The following is a 21,820-nucleotide window of genomic DNA, read 5'->3' on the forward strand; positions in this document are numbered from 1 at the left end:
GTGCTGCCGGTGCCGTCAACACTGCTCTGAGGTGGTGGCCGATGAGTGGCGTGAAGGGTGTACTGCCATCACAGGCATGCCCCAGGAACTCCAATAGGGCCACTGTGTTGGCCACTGGCCGTGCTGCCAAGGTGGCGGTGTAAGAGTCAATGCAGCCTCCGGTGCCCAAATGTGCCGGTGATGCCTTGGTGAGGAGCTAATCTACCCTTCCATGCCGGAGGAAGCCCTTTCTGGTGACCACGGTGGAGCCGTTGATGCCTGCATTTGTCAGCTGACCATCGTCGCTGGAGACCGGTGCTGGGGCCCCGGGGACGGGTACCATGACGGAGATCGTTCCCATAGAGCAGGTGATGGGGACCCGTACCAAGACGACAACCGGCGGGAGGGTGAATGGTGCCGGTAACATGGAGGCTGGCGCCTCTCCCTAGGTGACCCGCATTGCGCTAGATCACTCAATGCCTGTGATCTAGTGCAAGCCCCTGAAGATCTGAGCTGCAAAGCCAGAGATCTGCGGCACAAAGTCGGAGAGCGCTGCCTTGGCTCAGGACATCAGCAGCGTTCAACTGCCTCTGGGGGGTCTTGGCAGCTGGCTCGCCCTCGTAGGGGGCACACGTGGTGCCAGCAGCTCTTGTAAAGGCCTCTGTTCTCTAGGTGCCAGGAGAGCTTGGGAAGGCATCAATCCTGCCACAAGACTGGTTCCCCTACTGCTTCTGGGATTCAGTGGTAGATCCTTTGGGGGACTAAGGGCACCGACTAGGGAGGCATGTCCATGTGGCTCCGGTGTGGATGGGTGGCCTGAACTTGGTCCTTTGCCCAATACCCCATAGCCTTTCTTGCCTGGTGCCAGGGAACCATGTTTATTGGTCTGCTTTCTGGGGACTGGTGAAGGAGAATGGTGCCAGGCAGAGACCGGTGCTGGGGGTATGCTATGCACTGAGACCAACGTACTAGGAGTAGAGTCCAGCCGGGATGGCTCAGAAGCCAGGTGGAGAGCAGCCTCCATGAGGAAGGCCCTCAAACGGATGTTGCACTCTTTCTGGGTTGAAAGTTTTTACACATGACACTTGTCTTTCACATGTGATTCCTCCAAGGCCTTGAGGCAACCGCAGTGGGGGGGTCACTAACAGGGATAGGCCCGTTGCAGTCCAAGCTGGGTTTAAACACCTGAGACAGGGGCATTCCCTGCCTGGGGCGAAGTCCCCATTGGGACTCTAACTTCTAACTACACTTGACAAGTGCTTAACACTAACTACTATAAACAAACTATTTACAAGGCCCTAAGGCTCAAAGTCAGGAGAGACGAAACCGCTAGCCCTTGCTGTGTAAGGAAAAGGCGCTCTGGCTAACCACCACAGGCGGTAAGAAGGAACTGAGAGCACGTAGGGCTGGCAGCGCCTGATATACCAACACATGAGTGTGGAACTCAAGGGGGCATCACAGCCGACCCTATGGATACCACTAAGGCAAAAATATCCAATGACTCTGCATGTGGGAATACACACATCTAGAATGGAATCGTCATGAGCAAGCACTCGAAGAACCACCACTTTTCTAGTCTTAGGGCTAGAAACAGCTGAAGAGGTGTGGCTTGCACTATGTGACTTAATTATGCTAATGGCAAAGTTTTCAAAAGCATCCAGGTCTCATTTTCAGAAATGACTTAGGAGCCCAAGTCTCACTGAAAATCAATGGAACTCAGGCTTCTAAGTGCTTAAGTCACTTTTGAAAATGGGACTTGGGTGCTTTTGAAAAATTTTACCCTTAGACAGATGCAGTATCAATTGCTAAAACTCAGTCATATGCACAGTGTTTGGTTCCCCTCAAAGATACAGGTAAGTGAGGCTGTACTAGCTCTATAATTCTCCTGATGTAATCCTGTCCTCTTATTCAGAGGTTTCTGGAGAAATAATGCTGTTTAAGATCCTGAAGGTTACTCATCACTATCTCTCCAGAAAAATGCTACCGCAGTTTTAGTATATAATACTGTCTGAGAATGATAGCCCGTATAAAGGAAAACTTGTTTGGGGAACAAAACGGAATTCCTTCTCGGAGTTCGGGCGCACATGTTCAAACCTGAGTGCTCAGTCACTTAAATTAGCGGTCTGACTTTCAGCAGTGCTGTGCACCAACAACTCCCTTTAAAAACGTTGGCCTGAGACTTTACCAGTTGGAGATCAATTATTGATATACGCTTACAGTTGCAGCTCACTCATCTGTGAAATTTAATACGTTGGCACATCAGAAAGAGCTCAGCAGAGTTTAATTTCTTGCTCTGGGAAAAATAATACCTTTTCCCACCCAAAATAATGCGTTTTCCTTTCGGTACTTTAAATCCATGGGGCAAGAAAATCCTCTAACATTATAAAAGGTTTTACAGAAAAATTTCGTTTTCTTAACAATAGTTTAAAAATGGTTCTACCTAGTCATTTGCAGGTCAACCAGGGAGGGAAAGACTAGTGCTAGATAAGAATCTTCTGAAGCAAGGCATAAGCTTAGTAGAGCTTAGCTGTGAGAAGCACAACACTGGTGTAGTCTATTGCTCCTGTCACTACAGACAGTTGCAGGAAAAGAGCCAAGACTTACCTCAAAGAAGACTTCAATACAGATCTTCAAGGGCCTGAAAAAACCACCCCTGAGTGACATAAGTTACATCGACTTAAAGCAGTGTCTACACTGCACTATGTTGGCAGGAGATGCTCTCCCATCAACAGAACATGTCTTGACCAGATGTGCTACATCGGCGCAGCTGTGCTGATGTAACATGGTAGTGAAGACAAGCCCACAGACGGTCAGTGATTCTAAATACAGCTCAAAAAACTAGTTAATGCTTGTTTGCATCTGTATGTTCACGTATCCGAAGAAATGGGCTAAAGCAACTCTTATGTCCTGAACATTTGGCCTTCTACAATGTTAATTTTTTATAGGTTTAGCCAACAACAATGTATGTAGTATACACACCTTTCGTGAGCAGCTTCCTTTCTGACTCCTCCTTGGGAGAGTGAGGACTTTGGGTCCTTTGTTCTGTTTTAGTGCCAAGAAATGTTTGCCTGATACTGAGACTCTGGCGAGGTGTTTTGGGGGAGGGCTCTGTTTTGCTGCTGGAAGAACTGAAATAAGGCATTACTTGGTACAGAGAAGCTAGGAACCAGGCAAAAAAAAACCTGCCAGCTGCATATAGACTGCTTACCTCATCATTGTGCTATATTCTTTAATCCTCCGGCTAATTAGGTCCCTACTAGTGACACCAGTATCCTGTAAAATCAATCAAGATCTACTTCATAATCCTAGTTTTAATAATACCATTGCAAAAGCTTATCTAACCACCTTTAGAATACACACAACTATTCCCATAATCAGATAACATACACTGGGTAGTTGTCAAGTTCAATTCCAGTACAGCTAAAATGTAATGGATATTCTTAGGAATAGACACTATATTCAAATATATTTCAAAAGAAAAAATAAAGACATTGTTTGAAAGATTAAAGAAAAGCTGCGGTGATCAGTTATAAGTAACTGCTATGATAGGTGTTTTCAAAGAAGTGCAGAGGATTTAGCCACAGATTTTCAATAAGCTTCCATTTTAATAGAAGATGTGTGACTATATTCCGGACACTGTTCGGAAAATCTCAATCTATACACATACAATACCTCCATACCCACATACGTGGCACTGAAAGTTCTACAATTTATCATATGTCTGGCTACTTAACAAATGCTTTTAACCACCTCACCAAAATTCTGCTTATAATCCACCTTCCCTAGGCAAACTATTCTAAAACGGAATAGAATGGAATTACAAACAGCTGTAATTAAAAAGCATCATGGAAGCACTTTTTTTCCCCAGAACAAAAATGTAAACCTATCAAAAATACATATAAAAATGTTTTACAAATTCAATATGTATAGAAACAGATATCAACATTTATATAGAATATGCATGTGTGCATATGCATACAACATGCTCTGTCTTCTAATATGTTTACTGTAATTTATTTAAATGAATATGAAAGTTACAAAACAGTTTTTTGAAATACCTGTCATTGTTTCACTATGTAACTATTTAATGGTGCAAAGTATCTAAGTGAAAACTGTTCCTTTCTGTTAGTCTTTAAGGAGCCACTGGACTCCTTTTTGTTTTTGTGGATACAGACTAACACGGCTACCCCCCGATACTTGCTCCTAAACTGCTACTTCCCAACAGGAGTCTGCTGGGACGGAATAGACCAGAAATTACTGCTTCCATCTGATTACACTGGATTTTAACAGGTATTGTACAGTGTAACTTAAAATATATTTGTAGTTAAATTAACAGTGATTTTTAAACAACAACTTTTTAATGGGCAAAACTTATTTTACGACTTCTAAAGTTAAGTATAGATTAACTAAACATCAGATTATTAAAATGCCAGCTTTTTACTAGCTCAATTACTTCTTGGGATATTTAAACTTCAAAGACAGATTAAGAATTTATTCTTCTATGTAAATAGATGTAGTTATATGGGTATCTAATTTCACTGCAGTTTTTCATTTACTCCCTAATGCATATTTCAATTTAGCGTCAACCAGAAACAGAAAAATATATTTGTCCTATTATATATAAAAAAGTCTAATGATTAAAAGAAAATACAACGGAAGAAAACAGCATGTAAGATTGTACATCAGATATTATATAGCTACCTTATCATTGAGGTTGCTATTGTCTTGTATAGCCTTAATCCATGCTAACATGTCATCTCGGTCTTCAGCCTGAAACAGATACTCGCAGTCTGATGTGGTAAGCCGAAATACATTTTTCCTCTTGGTTTCACTGTATGAGATATCTATCAAACACGCATTGATACTGATAGGTTGTTCTTCTTCAGATGGAGTTGTCTGCTCTTTTTTATCCTTGTATAAATAAAGTGAATGACCTCGAAGAACAACATACATTTGTTTCCATGGCCGAATGCTGCCACCAACTCGCTGGAAAATATGAACCAGTTTGTTTGTTTGTGCGTATAGCCAGTTATTGTTACCTAGTTATAAGCCACATATAAAACTTTTAGAACACAAAGATTGAACACAGGGTGGCACAGAACACTCAACTTTTGTATAATAAACGTACTAGTCACTGACCGCTTTGCACCAAGGGAAAGGGCAAATTTCTCAACTGTCCCTCCTACCTGAACGTATAATAATGTGTGTGTGTGTGCACATGTGACAGTAGCAAAAGGATCAGAAATTTTAAGGGATGGTTACAGAATTAGCAGGCATTATAACCAAGATTTTCAAGTGACTGGGTGCCCCATTTATGTCACCTTCGAAAGGCTTGATTGTAAGAAGTGCTGAGCCACCTCCCTTCCCCTCTGAACATCAGGCTCTTTCATCTTTGAAAATCTTGGCCTATGAATTTCCAGCAGGTCCATGAGGTTTGTTCAACTTCAAAATGATGTAAATACAAATCTGTCCCCCTGTTAGCATAAGAAAAATCTGCACTCCCAGCTTTCCAGCAGTTGATTATTTGCACTAAATAACTAGGTCTGAGATGTGAAATTACTCACTATTGCTCTGAATTTAAACCAACAGAAATGAAGGCAGCTATGAATATAATCTATGAAAGAACATGTAGAAGTTGCTCGATTAAAGCTAAATGTTTAATGTCACTTTTGCTAGTGCCCATTACATAATGTTTTACTGAATACAAGGAACATCTCTTGCCTACAGCTTGACTTTTCTTACCCTCAGTTGTGGCAGTTGTATTTTTTATATTTATCTTTTATATATGTTAGAAAGCACAATACCTTTCCCTTGTCTGAAACAAGCTGTCGAAAATAGAGCCATCCTTCCTTGGAGGCATCACCAAAGACCTCTGAAGAGGAATCTTTTCTGGATCCAGAGTCTTCTGAAGATTTTTGGCTGTCTGGGACCTAAAGAAAAATAAGAGTCAGAATATCAAGAGGTCCTCTAAATAGATTCTTCAGTAGAAGTCTATATTTAGGTAATTTCCCCCTCTTTTCTCCACCCTCCCCCATCTCTGTGTGAAGGTTTCCTCAGTGTATGGTGCAAGGAAATACTTATCAGGCTATGAAGGTTTCTACTATTCCATTAGTACAAAATGATCAACTGTGAATTCACACACTATTCAAGCCTATGTAATTCTTGAGACATTTCACCTTTATTTATTTTTTGATATTTTTGTCTTTGCGTGCATCATATATTATTGCTCAGATGTGAGATGCTGCAGAAAATGAAAAAAAGCCTTTTGTTCAGCTATAAAACAAGTTTAATGCATTTTAACGTACCTTTAAAAAAAAATAGAGAAACTGAAGAGGAGCAGTTCACATTTACTAACTTATCACAGTATGGTGCCTTTTAGGAAAAAATATATCTGGCATCAAAAAGTCATTTTAGAATGATCTGATAGGTAAACAAATTGCCATGAATTTCACATGTGATCCAGCACAAAAACTCATATTAGCAAATATAACTCTTATAATATTGTTAAATATGTTACTAACCTTGATTCCCTTTAAACTAGATACATGTTTAATAGACCTGTTGGGAGAGAGAAGTAGGTATTATCAATGAACAGTCTGTATACTTTTTAATAGAAAAAGTGCACACTCCTGTTCGCGCACACACAGATTTGTTCAGGACTTACAATTTCCCATCTTCTCTATAGTCATCCAATCCTTCATCATAAGACTTGGATCTCTCAGTTTTTGCAGGAGATTGACCATCCAATATAGTAGGCCTGATAGATTCTGCAAGTCAATCAAAATGATCAAACACTAATCAGCTTCAATGACATTTTATGTTTTGACTGTTTGAAGCAATAAAACATTATAAGCTGCCATATCTTCCCTGCAAAGAAAACAAAATTTTAAAAGAAAAAAGTTTTGTTTAAAAACAAAACAAAAAAAAACTTACCATGGTCATGGGATAGCTGACGTCGAATTAAAGGAACTGAAGATGTGGGACTGGGAGGAACTGTTGTTATAGTGGGAGCTTGAGAGGCAGATGCAGAAATGACAGCAGAAGCAGGAATGTGTGCAATATCATGGTCAATACTAGGGCTACTTGGCTCATCTACAAGGCAATATATAATATATTAGAATGTTAAACGCTTTAGTAAAAAGCTCAGACTAAATAGCAGGCTGAACTTGCCTCTTCATTAGAATATCAGAAACTAATATCTTAAACATCCAGCCTTTCAAACATTATGAATCCAGTTTATTCACATGGTTAAAACAAACATTTTTATTAAGGAAATTTGGTGCCATACCCCATGGACATACTAACATTAGTTACATATTTGGTATAAGTCTAAAGAATGTTCATACAACTGTCACAATAGAATTTCTATGTTTAAATGGTATGCTGTTTAAACAGCATGCTGTTGGTCAGAAAACTATACTTCCAAATTCAGTTGCTGATATGTAAGAAGGCTAAACGCAAGAGAAATGGAATACAATATTCACTACATTAAACTGTATGCATAAAACCTCAATAAATAGTTATTAATCTTTAAACAAAAATCACAAAAAAAGCTCAAACAGCAATGTTTGAAATGGCAACATACTTAAAAGATAGCCAAACCCCCATTTAAAAAAAATTGGAAGGAATTAAGCAATTGCTCATACATCATAAGCTGCTAGTACTACCTACCAATTATACCTTCCACTAATTGCTCATATAAACAATTGCCGTCTGTACGTGTCTAACTCCTCACAGTCTCAAAAGCAATGAGGGTCATCACGCAGCAATCCAAAAAAGCTGAAGCATTTCCATGATTTTTATATATTACTTACAAGATGAAAAGTGTTGAAAAATCAACCACAACAGATTTTTCAAAGTGACAGAATATAAACATCTCCTAAAATACACTAGGAACACTAGGAAAATACTTCTTATTCTAGTACAGAAGTACAGGAGAAAGATGGAGAACCAGATCATGCACATGTTGCTGAACTGTACTGCTATAATTAATATGTATGTATTCTATGTGCCGTGAATTTTAATATGCAGAGCTTCTGAAAAGCCTGTTGAAATCAGTGAACATTCATAAACAGAGGTTTATTCTTTGCTTTGTGTGAACACAACTGCCTGCATTCCGCTTTTCAAATGGTCATTAACAGTTCTGTTCAAAACTGTCAGCTTATACCATCACAGTTTGGTTGCACACTTACATTTTTTAAATGGTAGAAAAGTCTATTACAAGTTTCATAATTTTATACAGCCCTCTGCTCTATGTCACCAATGGTATGTCAGATGAAAACTGAAGCAATGTCTTAAACTAAAAGGCTGACGTCCATTGTAACAAGCTGTTCTGTTCTACTAATGTAAAAGGCAGCAGCAGAACTTGCCAATGCAATCTAAAATTCTGTAATTACAACACATTTTGAAGTAAAAGATATTCTCCTTAAAAGTAATATTTATCTAACTAATTTCAAAGTTCTACCTACTTCCACAGCAGCAATTAGAGATATTAATAAATTACTTCTCTATTGTAGTTGTGGGGGGGGGGGGAGGGGAGAAACCTAGTAATTACATTTTTATTTTCAGAACTACAGCAGTCCCTCATGGTCCTATTTTCTTCTTTTTCACTGTTCTTTGATCAACCTTTTCAACAGCAAATCCTGAAAAATCCCATACTCTAATTTGGACTAAAGGATACACACACTTTGAAATGAACAGTTCCAACACTGCTTCATTTAACTGGTTCTTAACATGTAAATTGGGAGTGCTCAGTTTGCAGCTTTTTTTTTATTTTTATGCCACAGACTTCAGCCAGAATGCAATAATCCCTGTTATAACAGGCTAGAAACGCTGGCATTTGGAATAAATCCACACAAGCTGCAAATACTGGAGTGTTACTTGATATTCAGGATGATACATGATTTCCCACAGTATGTGCTATTTAACCCATGACCTAGGTTGAAGAGAAACACTTCACAAGCCACAAAGCCCTTGAGATGGCAGCAAAGACTCATACTTCTCTGATTTTCATACTAATTCAACTTTCTTTACAATTTACTTTTTTACTAACCTTAAAAGGCTCAAACACCCAATTCAAGGGGTGACGAAATACTACCACGAGAAATAATTTTACGTTATTTTATAAAAATAAATCTTAAAAACTAAAACTAAGCAACAGAATTTTTAAAAATGGGAACATCTGTAATCTTTGGAAGTGCAGTGTGAAGCAATCAGTTGATCCACTCAGCCTCCAATGAAAGTATTACTAATTTAGTCCAAGATGTTCACAGCAGAACTCTTGCACTTGTTTTTACTGTGGCTACTTTATAAAGTTGTGGCTGATGAAGTCAATAGATGGAGTGGTGGCAGAAAGGGCAAAATATGTGAAGAGAACGAAGAAAGGAAATTTTTCAAATACAAAATTACCATTTGTTTACCTACTTTTTCAGGATTCATGGAAATTTTGCAATTATATAAATACAGGGTATACGATATAAAGCTGTCCTCTCCACTGGTCTAAGAACAATCTTATGGGATATCTGACTGCATTCTACTTGTTACTTACAGTACTAAACAATACTGCTGGCATTTATTTTACCACTGTAGTATTTCTGTATGTCACTTCACACAGAGTAGTGACACATTCTTGGGAGATTTTTGTGGTGTTATTAAATGCATCTGCATGCCCCTATGCACAAAGTGAGAAAACAATAGGGGGGAATCATAGAACAATAGGGTCAGGAGGGATCGGAAGGGCATCTAGTCTAACTCATGCCAAGATGCAGGATTTGTTGTATCTAAACCATCCAAGACAGATGGCTATCCAGCCTCTTTTTGAAAAATGTCAGTGAAGGAGCTTCCACAACCTCCCTAAGGCAGTCTGTTCCTTTGTCCTTCTGTTCTTATAAGTTAGGAGGTTTAATCTAAATCTACCACACTGTAGTTTGAACCCAATGCTTCTTGTTCTGCCCTGTTGCAAGAGAATAATTTTTCTCCATCTTTCTTATGACAGCCTTTCAAATATTTGAAGACTGCTATCATGTCCCCCCTTAATTGCCTCTTTTCCAAACAATTTCTTCAGCCTTTGCTCATATGGCTTGCATTCCCTCTCTTTGATTGTTGTCACTCGCTTCTAGATCCATTTTCTCTACATCCTTTTTATACAGTAGTGACCAAAACTGGACACCGTAACCCAGCTGAGCCTAGCTAGCACTGAATTGAGTGGTACCATCACCTCCTGTGACTTGCGTGCTATGCCTCTGTTAATGCAACCTAAAAATGCATTTTTTTTATTATTTTGTTTTGCAACAGCATTGCACTGTTGACTCATGCAGAGGTTGTGATCCACCACCACCCAGATCCTTTTCAGCAGTGCTGTTGCCAAACCTTTTTTCCCCAAGTGTAGCACCTTACATTTGTCTTTGTTGAATTTTATGTTTTCTATAGCCCAGTTCTCCAATTTATCAAGATCCCTTTGAATTTCAGCTCTAACCTCCAAAGTGTTTGCAATACCCCCTTAGCTTTGTGTCATCTGCAAATTTGATCACTATGCTCTGTATTCCTACATTCAGTGCATTAGTAACAATGTTGACCACCACCCAGCCAGAACAGATCCCTGTGGAATCCCATCTGAGACCTCCCTCCAATCTGACATCATTCAATCGAACTCTTTGTTTGTGTTGTTTAAGGAGATCTGAAGAAACTCACAAACCTCAATTGTTTGACAAAAATCATTTTACTGTATGTTTGGAAGGTGTTGCTATAGTATCGTGCAGTGTTTCTCAACCCTTCCCAACTACTGTACCCCCTTCACAAGTCTGAAGCCCAAGCCCCGCCACCTGGGGCTGAAGCATATAACTCAGCTTTGTGGGGCCCCCTGTGTCCCTAGGCAATTGCCTTGCTTGCCATCCGGAGCACTGGAGCAAGGGAGTAGAGGGGTGTAATGCACCTCTTTAATCCCTGGCACCATTGTGCAGTACCACTGCTTCCGGGGCGGGGGGGGGGGGGGGGCGGCAGGAAGTAGGCTCCACAGAGCTGTTAGGTCTCCACCTTGTGCAGACAGGTTGGGCCCGGGAGAAGGGAAAGCACTGCTTCTGCCTCCACAACGTGCCTGGGGCCATAATTACACCAGTATAGTCAGATCTGTTTCAGTTTACTCTCTCCCAGGAGAAACAAGGAGACTTTGGGACAGAGATTTGTGTTGTTGTTAGGTATGTGTACAGTGCCTTGCATAACAGGCCCTGATTGGGACTTCTAGATGCTACCACAATACAAAAACAAATTCCTAACATGGTGGAGGAAGGGACATTTTATAATTAGTCTTTTTTTCTTATGGTGGTTTAACTCTTTCCCCATTGGGGCTTACAAGTGGGGAAGACATGTGGGAAGAAGGAAAACAGGGTTGTAGTACAGCTAGGGTCACATCAATGATCCATCTAGCTCAGTATCCCATCTTCCAAAAATGACCAATACCAGGTACTTCATAGGGAATGAACAGAACAGACAATCATTGAGTAATCCATCCTCTATTGTCCGCTCACAGCTTCTGGCAAACATTGCATGATGTTGTATCCCTGCCCATCCTGGCTAATAGCCATTGATGGCCCTATCCTCCATGAGTTTTGGCCTTCACAACATCCCCTGGCAACGAGTTCCACAGGGTGACTATGCATTGAGAGGGGAAGTACTTTCTTTCATTTGTTTTAAACCTCCTGCCTATTAATTTCATTCAGTGACCCCCTACTTCTTGTGTTATGTGAAGGAGTAAATAATATTTCCTTATTCACTTTCTCCACACCAGTCAAGATTTTATAGACCTCTATCATATCCCCTCCTAGTCGTCTCTTTTCCCAATGGAGAAGTTCCAGTGTTTTTAATCTTTCCTCATATGGAAGCTGTTCCATACCCTTAAATCATTTTTGTTGCTCTTCTTTCTACCTTTTCCAATTCTAAAATATCTTTTTCGAGATGGGGTGACCAGATCTCCGCGCAGTATTCAAAGTGCAGGCATACTATGGATTTATATAGAGGAATTCTGGTATTTTCTGTCTTATTTATCCCTTTCCTAATGGTTCCTAACATTGTTAGATTTTTTGACTGCCACAGCACACTGAGTGGCTGTTTTCAGAGAACTATCCATGACTCCAAGATCTCTTTCTTGAGTGGCAACAGCTAATTTAGACCCCATCATTTGGTATGTAGTATAGTTGGAATTATGCTTTCCCAACATGCATTACTTTCCATTTATCAGCATTGAATTTCATCTGCCATTTTGTTGCCCAATCATCCAGTTTTGTGAGATTCCCTTGTAATTCTTCGTAGTCTACTTTGGACTTCTTTCTCTTGAATAGTTTTGCATCATCCGCAAATTTTGCCATCTCATTGTTTACCCCTTTTTCCAGATCATATAAATATGTTGAACAGTACCGGTCCCAGTACAGACCACAGGGGGACACCACTATTTACCTCTCTCCATTCTGAAAACAAACCATTTATTCCTACTCTTTGTTTGCTTTCCTTCAACCAATTACTGACCCATGAGAGGACTTTCCGTTTTATCCCATGATTGCTTACTTTATTTAAGAGCCTTTGGTGAGGGACCTTGTCAAAAAAACTTTCTGAAAGTCTAAGTAGATTACATTCAGTGGATCCTCCTTGTCCACAAGTTTGCTGACCCCCTCAAAGAATTTTAATAAATTGGTGAGGCATGATTTCCCTTTACAAAAGCCATGTTTGACTCTTCCCTAACAAATGATCTCTGTAACATGATGTACTACCATATCCTGCAGAAAATGTAAAAAAAGGAACAACAAAATAACTAAGAAAAACGAAGATTTGATAAAGATCCTGGTGTCCGTCATGACATTTGGGGGTGAAGTACATAGCTACAATACTGTCAGCTTGGAGATCAGAATAAAAATGGTCTGAACTCTTCTCCACAAGAGTGGCATTCCCATTCTCAAATGAGGGAAAAGGGAAGCAAACTATACCTTTCTGGTTAAACAAAAACATATTACTAGATCAGGGCATGAAAAGAATGCCAGCTTTATTGAGAGGAGTAAAATATTGATTCCTTTCTTGCAGCAATCATCTGGCACCACTCAAATGAAATGGGGAAGGGTAATTAGGAGAAATATTTATTTTTAAAAAGCAATGTTTTTGTTTCAAAAACTTCATTAAAAAGTTGTTTATAGGAAACAAGAAAATCTGTAATATGCAAACTCGTCTCTTTAAAAATAATGGTGCGAACATTACTCATTTATTCCAACATCTAATCAAAATGGCCTTCCTTACTTCCCGACCAAAGCTAAAAATGGCATCACTTATTCAAATAAGCTGTGTACTGTCCATTCATCTTGTTTTCTAAGACAGACAAAATTAAACTACTTTTAGACATTTACAGTACTTAAGTAATCTCACTTGTAGCAAACTGTGTATAGCCCTAATTACTTTATCGTATTTTAAAGTTTATCCCCAAGGCAAACAGGCTTTTAAGTCAGACTATATCAAAATCTTCCCATTGTTATGAAGTTGTCAGGTAACCATTCTCTCTTTTGTCTTTTCTTTTAAGCTACAGTGAAGTGACAGCCTAGCTTAATACCTTAATGTAGATTTTATCTAAACCCCACAAACTGTTTTTAAGTAAAAAAGGATGCAGAGTAGGAAAAAAATCTCAAATAAGTTGATAGTGACAATCTTGTTAACATTAATTAATTTTAAAGCTTTCCTGTCCCCCAGTCCCCCACACCCTCACCTCCAGCCCCTCTTTTGGTAAAGGATCAGAAGGCTGGGGAAAAATAGGCACAAAATGTTTTCCCTCCTTTAACAAAGTGCTTTTCTTCTTATCTTTTTATCTTTATAAGTATTTTTCTCAGACCTGAAATCACCCCCACCACACATACTCCTATTTTTCTCTCTGTGCACAGAGCTACCCCTTCAGTTTCAGCTTTGCTACAGCTGTTACTGGTAAGCAGCTCCTTGCAGAGCCTGTGGAAGGGTGTGCATCATCAGCATAACCATGAAAATGCCTGTACACAAAGTGCTGTCAAATGCACAAAGCAAACAAACGTGAGTAATTAAAAAAAAATCTTCTCTCTTTCAGTTACAGTAATGTCAGTGGTTACTTATAACAGTAAGTACAAATGGGATTTCCATTTGACAGTATCCTTTTAAGCACTTACAGATAACTGGTCAAACCTACCTGATTAAAAAATTAAAACCAGTCTCCTTATTTAAAAACAAAATATGACTAAAGTCTATTTTACGTTACTGTCTGCCCAGTGACATAAAAGAGGTAAGACTGAGAAAATGAATCAGCAAGCAAACTAGACTACAATGATTGACAAGCTGTATGTTGAAACAGCAGCTATTCTTGTTAAACATGTTTCAACAAGAAACATGACAAGCATATTTGATTTTTTAAAATAAAATTGCACTGTCTTACATTACAAACACCTTTATACAAAGGAAAGGTGCTTTGTAAGTGTTGTGTACATACACACGGGTGCAATACAATTTAAACCAGAGATTCAAAACCTACAAAAGGTCAGAACAATTATACTTGTCCAATTCAATTAACTGTCTCGGTACCCAGTGTTAATTAACAAATGATTATTTATATTACAATAGCACCTGGAAACTCAACTGAGATCAGGGACCTGTTGTGCGAGGCAATGGACATACAAAAAGTAAATGACAGTACCTGCCAAAGAGCTGACAGCCTCAAGGACTGACCCTGTAAAGATTTACATGTGAGTTTAACTTTATACACAGATGAGACAAAGGGTGGTAGAAAGGGAGTATAATTATCTCCATGTTACAGATGGGGAACTGATGCACAGATATTAATTGATTTGCCCAAGATTACACAAGCATCATTTGGCAGAGCCAGGAACTGAACTCAGATTCTCTAAAAACTCTGACTGAGGTTAGCAAAAATTCTAGTCTGAGAGTATGTCTACACTGCAGTTAAAAACCAACAGCTGGCCTGTGCCAGATGACTCAGGCTAAGGGGCTGTTTTTAATTGATGTGAAGACTTCAGGCTCAGGCTGCAGCCCGAGCTGTGTGACCCTCCCACCTTGCAGGATTCTAGAGTCTGGACTTCAGCCTGAGAGCAAACGTCTACATGACAATTAGACAGCCCCTTAACCTGAGCCTGAGTCGGGCAGCACAGGCCTGCAGTGCAATGTAGACATACCCATAAAGGGCTGTCTGTGACCACCCCTGCACAAGTAAACATGGTGGAGATAGCCTTCCTCACTAACACTCCCTAACTGGCTTTCCCCGGGGGGAAGTAGGGAAGGCTACCGTCACGCACTGGCACATGATGTTAGGAGGACTGGGCCATTGTGAGGCAGCAGCAAGAAGCCATTCACCCTATGAGAGAGTAGAGTAGGGTCAACTCTGGCTTGCGCAACCCTGCTGCATCTGGAGAGAGTGTGCCTGAGTCAGGCACACTTCCAAGAAACTCCTGCTGGGAAAATACAGCTCTATCATTCTCGCCCCACCCCCACAACAATCAGCGAAGCTAACTCTTGCAATTTTATTGTGATTCCTGGAAAATTTGGAGTTAATATTTAACACCCCAGCTGTCCAGAGTTCATTTTACAGTGTGAGAATCTCAGCCTCCATTAAAAGAGAAAGGCTATATCTACACTACAGCGTATGTCAGAATAACTTATGTTCTGCAGGGGTGTGAATAAATCACTCTCCTGAGCGATATAAGTTACATCGACATAAGCGTCGGCGGGGACATCGCTATGTCGACCTTCTCCTGCTGACATTGCTTCTGCCACTCACAGGGGCTTGACTACTTAAGCCAATGGGAGAGCTCTCTGCCATCAGCTTAGAGCAGCTACATTAGAGAGCTTACAGTGGGACAGCTGTATCAGTGCAGCTGCACTGCTCTAAACCCTCTGTTGTAGCTGTGCCCAAAGTCTCTAGCCCCCATGGTTGCAAAGAAAAGCTCCAAAGCACGAACCCTAATACCAGACAGCAAATTAAAATAACCCCACTATTATTATTTTTAGCAATTTCATGCCAATCATTTTTGCAGCCTGGTTTATGATTTGAGCACTTGGAGTTGGCAATATGAGATGCACTGTCTTAGGGATGGGGGTTCCACAACCACCGCTCCCAAGAGGAGGAGGCAGGTGGTGGTGGTCGGGGACTCTCTCCTCAGGGGGACTGAGTCATCTATCTGCTTCCCCGACCCGGGAAAACTGAGAAGTCTGCTGCTTGCCAGGAGCTAGGATTCACAATGTGACAGAGAGACTGCAGAGACTCATATAGCTCTCGGATAGCTACCCCTTCCTGTTTCTCCATGTGGGCACCAATGATACTGTGAAGAATGACCTTGAGCGGATCACTGCGGACTATTTGGCTCTGGGAAGGAGGATAAAGGAGTTTAAGGCACAAGTGGTGCTCTCCATCCTCCCTGTGGAAGGAAATGGCCTGGATAGAGACCGTCAAATTGTGGAAGTCAACGAATGGCTATGCAGGTGGTGTCGGAGAGAAGGCTTTGGATTCTTTGTCCATGGGATGGTGTTCCAAGAAGGAGTGGTGCTAGGCAGATATGGGCTCCACCTAACGAAGAGACGGAAGAGCATCTTCGCAAGCAGGCTGGCTAACTTAGTGAAGAGGGCTTTAAACTAGGTTCACCGGAGGAAGAAGGAGACCAAAGCCCTGAGGACGTGGGATACAAGGAGGGAGCACGAGCAGGAGAGCGTGAAAGGGGAGGGTTCCTGCCTCATAGTAAGAAAGCAGGACAAACAGCAAGTTATCTCAAGTGCCTATATACAAATGGAAGAAGCTTGGGAAACAAGCAGGGAGAAGTGGAAGTCCTGGCACAGTCAAGGAATTATGATGTGATTGGAATAACAGAGACTTGGTGGGATAACTCACATGACTGGAGTACTGTCATGGATGGATATAAACTGTTCCGGAAGGATAGGCAGGGCAGAAAAGGTGGGGGAGTTGCACTGTATGTAAGAGAGCAGTATGACTGCTCAGAGCTCTGGTATGAAATTGCAGAAAAATCCGAGTGTCTCTGGATTAAGTTTAGAAGTGTGAGCAACAAGGGTGATGTCCTGGTGGGAGTCTGCTCTAGACCACCAGACCAGGGGGATAAGGTGGACAAGGCTTTCTTCTAGCAACTAAGGGAAGTTACTAGATCACAGGCCCTGGTTCTTATGGGAGACTTCAATCACCCTGATATCTGCTGGGAGAGCAATACAGCGGTGCACAGACAATCCAGGAAGTTTTTGGAAAGGGTAGGGGACAATTTCCTGGTGCAAGTGCTGGAGGAACCAACTAGGGGCAGAGCTCTTCTTGACATGTTGCTCACAAATAGGGAAAAATTAGTAGGGGAAGCAAAAGTGGATGGGAACCTGGGAGGCAGTGACCATGAGATGGTCGAGTTCAGGATCCTGACACAGGGAAGAAAGAGCAGCAGAATATGGACCCTGGACTTCAGAAAAGCAGACTTTGACAACCTCAGCGAACTGATGAGCAGGATCCCCTGGGAGGCTAATTTGAGGGGGAAAGGAGTCCAGGAGAGCTGGCTGTATTTTAAAGAATCCTTATTGAGGTTATAGGGACAAACCATCCTGATGTGTAGAAAGAATAGTAAATATGGCAGGCGACCAGCTTGGCTTAACAGTGAAATCCTTGCTGATCTTAAACAAAAAAAAGACACTTACAAGAAGTGGAAGCTTGGACAAATGACCAGGGAAGAGTATAAAAATATTGCTCGGGCATGCAGGAGTGAAATCAGGAAGGCCAAATCACACCTGGAGTTGCAGCTAGGAAGAGATGTTAAGAGTAACAAGAAGGATTTCTTCAGGTATGTTACAACAAGAAGAAAGTCAAGGAAAGTGTGGGTCCCTTACTGAATGTGGGAGGCAACCTAGTGACACAGGATGTGGAAAAAGCTAATGTACTCAATGCTTTTTTTGCCTCTGTCTTCACGAACAAGGTTAGCTCCCAGACTGCTGCATTGGGCAGCACAGCATGGGGAGGAGGTGAGCAGCCTTCTGTGAAGAAAGAAGTGGTACGGGACTATTTAGAAAAGCTGGACGAGCACAAGTCCATGGGGCCGGATGCGCTGCGTCCGAGAGTGCTAAAGGAGTTGGCGGATGTGATTGCAGAGCCATTAGCCATTATCTTTGAAAACTCATGGAGATCGGGGGAGGTCCCGGACGACTAGAAAAAGGCGAATATAGTGTCCATCTTTAAAAAAGAGAAGGAGGAGGATCCTGGGAACTACAGGCCAGTCAGCCTCACCTCAGTCCCTGGAAAAATCATGGAGCAGGTCCTCAAGGAATCAATTGTGAAGCACTTAGAGGAGAGGAAAGTGATCGGGAATAGTCAGCATGGATTCACCAAGGGCAAGTCATGCCTGACTAATCTAATTGCCTTCTATGAAGAGATAACTGGCTCTGTGGATGAGGGGAAAGCAGTGGACGTGTTGTTCCTTGACTTTAGCAAAGCTTTTGACACCGTCTCCCACAGTATTCTTGCCAGCAAGTTAAAGTAGTATGGGCTGGATGAATGGACTATAGGGTGGATAGAAAGCTGGCTAGATTGTCGGGCTCAACAGGTAGTGATCAATGGCTCTGTGTCTAGTTGGCAGCCGGTATCAAGTGGAGTGCCCCAAGGGTCGGTCCTCGGGCCCGTTTTATTCAATATCTTCATTAATGATCGGGAGGATGGTGGATTGAACCCTCAGCAAGTTTGCAGATGACACTAAACTGGGAGGAGAGGTAGATACGCTGGAGGGTAGGGATAGGATACAGAGGGACCTAGACGAATTAGAGGATTGGGCCAAAAGAAATCTGATGAGGTTCAACAAGGACAAGTGCAGAGTCCTGCACTTAGGATGGAAGAATCCCATGCACCACTACAGACTAGAGACCGAATGGCTCGGCAGCAGGTCTGCAGAAAAGGACCGTGAGGTTACAGTGGACGAGAAGCTGGATATGAGTCAACAGTGTGCCCTTGTCGCCAAGAAGGCCAATGGCATTTTGGGATGTATAAGTAGGGGCATTGCCAGCAGATCGAGGGACGTGATCGTTCCCCTCTCTTTGACATTGGTGAGGCCTCTTCTGGAGTACTGTGTCCAGTTTTGGGCCCCACACTACAAGAAGGATGTGGAAAAATTGGAAAACGTCCAGCGGAGGGCAACAAAAATGATTAGGGGACTGGAACATATGACTTATGAGGAGAGGCTGAGGGAACTGGGATTGTTTAGTCTGCGGAAGAGAAGAATGAGGGGGGATTTGATAGCTGCTTTCAACTACCTGAAAGGGGGTTCCAAAGAGGATGGATCTAGACCGTTCTCAGCGGTAGCAGATGACGGAATGAGGAGTAATGGTCTGAAGTTGTAGTGGGGGAGGTTTAGGTTGGATATTAGGAAAAACTTTTTCACTAGGAGGGTGGTGAAACACTGGAATGCATTACCTAGGGAGGTGGTGCAATCTCCTTCCTCAGAAGTTTTTAAGGTCAGGCTTGACAAAGCCCTGGCTGGGATGATTTAGTTGGGGATTGGTCCTGCTTTGAGGAGGGGGTTGGACTAGATGACCTCCTGAGGTCCCTTCCAACCCTGATATTCTCTGATTCTATGAATATTGCAATCAGTATCTCAATACTACAAAATTCATCCACAAATATTATTAAATAATGCAGCTCCATCTCAATGCATTATAAAGCATGTTATTTTTATAACATTTATTAGGGATAATAATTTAATATATGGTCATGAAGCATATTCTAACAAGTATATAATTTAAACAAGGCCTATTACATGATTTAAAGCTTTAAAATATGCCATATTTTCTTTAATGAGGTATTTGTGTATACATGGACCTTTAAAGGTGTTTTTAATTTGGTTTATAAGCAGAGGACTAAATGAGAGCATAGATAGCACACAGAATAATTATACTCACGTTCAAATCCACAGAACATGAAATTGGAGGTGGGAAAATTGTATTTCTATAACTTTTCAGGGTTTATGAAATCCACACCTGATATTATACATGTATTTGTTTTGTCTGTTTTAAGATACCCCCCACAGTAATTCATGTATAAATCAGCACTGTAATTCTGGTTACTCATCAGTCTTGTGGATTTACAACACTGAACTGCACTTTGTAAAGGGAGTGGTGGCAATTTGTGGAATGCTGCAAGGTGAGCAATACAAAACTATGCTGGCAAAGCACAAGGAACTCAAACAATTGAAAAAAAACAAAAATAGATCCTTTTCATTGGTGGGGTAGTAATACAGCCACAGAAGTTTTTCTGGCAGTGGGACGGCACACACTTGTATAATTCAGTCAATCACTGCAAATATGCAAAAGATCAGTTTCATCTACTGCAAATTAAACATTTACATTCAAATGGTTTCTCATTGTTTCCTCATAATTCAGTTCATAAATAATTCCCACAAAAGGAACAATTATCTTACTTTTTAGGTGTAATTTAACTATTAAACTCCTAATAGAGTTTGCTTTATTCTTTATAAAAATGCAGCCCCAAAACTATCAACAGTTCATATAAGGCATGTTTTCTAATTCTTTAATCATTCTTGTGGCTCTTCTCTGAACCCTGTCCAATTTATCAATATCCTTCGTGAATCATGGACCCAAGAATTGGACACTGTATTGCAGCAGCAGTTGCACCAATGCAAAATACAGAGGTAAAATAACCTCCTCCCCCCACCCCCACCCCGCCGTTTATGCATTCCAGGATCACAGTAGCCCTTTTTGCCACAGCCTCACACTGGAAGTTAAATGTTTCAGCTGATTACCCACCATGACCTTCAAATCTTTTTTTTAGAGTCACTACTTTGCAGGATAGAGTCCCCCATCCTGAAAGTATGACCTACATTCTTTATTTTAAGGTATATACATTTAATTTTAGCTGTACTAAAATGCATATTGTTTGCTGGTGTCCAGTTTACTAAGTGATCCAGATCTCTCTGAATCAGTGACTGTCCTCTTCCTTTTTACCACTCCCCCAATTTTTATGCAATCTTCAAACTTATCAGTGATTATTTTGTTTTCTTCCTGATCATTAATAAAAATGTTAATTCACATAGGACCAAGAACTGATCCTGCCAGGACCTCACTGGAACACTCCCGCACAATGAACCCATTTATGATTATATTTTTGAGACTTACCATCTAGCCACCTTTTAATCCATTTAATGCATGCTATGTTAGTTTTATTTCATTTTTTTTTAATCAAAATGTTCAGTAACAAGTCCAATGCCCTAAAGAAGTCTATTACATGAATACTATGACCTTTATCAATCAAAACTTGTAATCTCATTTTAAAAAAATCCAAGTTATTTTGACATGATCTATTTTCTATAAACCCCAGGTTGACTTGCATTAATTATATTACCCTTGTTTCATTCTTAATCAATCAAGTCCAGTTTTGGGCCCCACACTACAAGAAGGATGTGGATAAATTGGAGAGAGTCCAGCGAAGGGCAACAAAAATGATTAGGGGTCTGGAACACATGACTTATGAGGAGAGGCTGAGGGAACTGGGATTGTTTAGCCTGCAGAAGAGAAGAATGAGGGGGGATTTGATAGCTGCTTTTAACTACCTGAAAGGGGGTTCCAAAGAGGATGGCTCTAGACTGTTCTCAATGGTAGCAGATGACAGAACGAGGAGTAATGGTCTCAAGTTGCAGTGGGGGAGGTTTAGATTGGATATTAGGAAAAACTTTTTCACTAAGAGGGTGGTGAAACACTGGAATGCATTACCTAGGGAGGTGGTAGAATCTCCTTCCTTAGAGGTTTTTAAGGTCAGGCTTGACAAAGCCCTGGCTGGGATGATTTAACTGGGAATTGG

General features: G+C 41.0%; 1 protein-coding gene across 4 annotated transcripts in view; it reads right to left on the reverse strand.

The window, feature by feature from the left end:
• ARHGAP21 (Rho GTPase activating protein 21) overlaps positions 1–21,820 on the reverse strand; it is a 192,782-nt gene that overhangs the window by 19,192 nt on the left and 151,770 nt on the right. For all 4 annotated transcript variants that reach the window (XM_077808217.1, XM_077808216.1, XM_077808214.1 and 1 more), the window contains 7 exons: positions 6,913–7,071; positions 6,644–6,746; positions 6,501–6,537; positions 5,784–5,909; positions 4,681–4,965; positions 3,188–3,252; positions 2,959–3,107 (listed from right to left, as the gene is read on the reverse strand). In XM_077808217.1, coding sequence (XP_077664343.1) covers positions 2,959–3,107; positions 3,188–3,252; positions 4,681–4,965; positions 5,784–5,909; positions 6,501–6,537; positions 6,644–6,746; positions 6,913–7,071 — 924 coding nt within the window. The remainder of the gene's footprint in view (positions 1–2,958; positions 3,108–3,187; positions 3,253–4,680; positions 4,966–5,783; positions 5,910–6,500; positions 6,538–6,643; positions 6,747–6,912; positions 7,072–21,820) is intronic.

Source organism: Eretmochelys imbricata, chromosome 2 (assembly GCF_965152235.1).
Source record: "Eretmochelys imbricata isolate rEreImb1 chromosome 2, rEreImb1.hap1, whole genome shotgun sequence".
NCBI lineage: Eukaryota > Metazoa > Chordata > Testudines > Cheloniidae > Eretmochelys > Eretmochelys imbricata.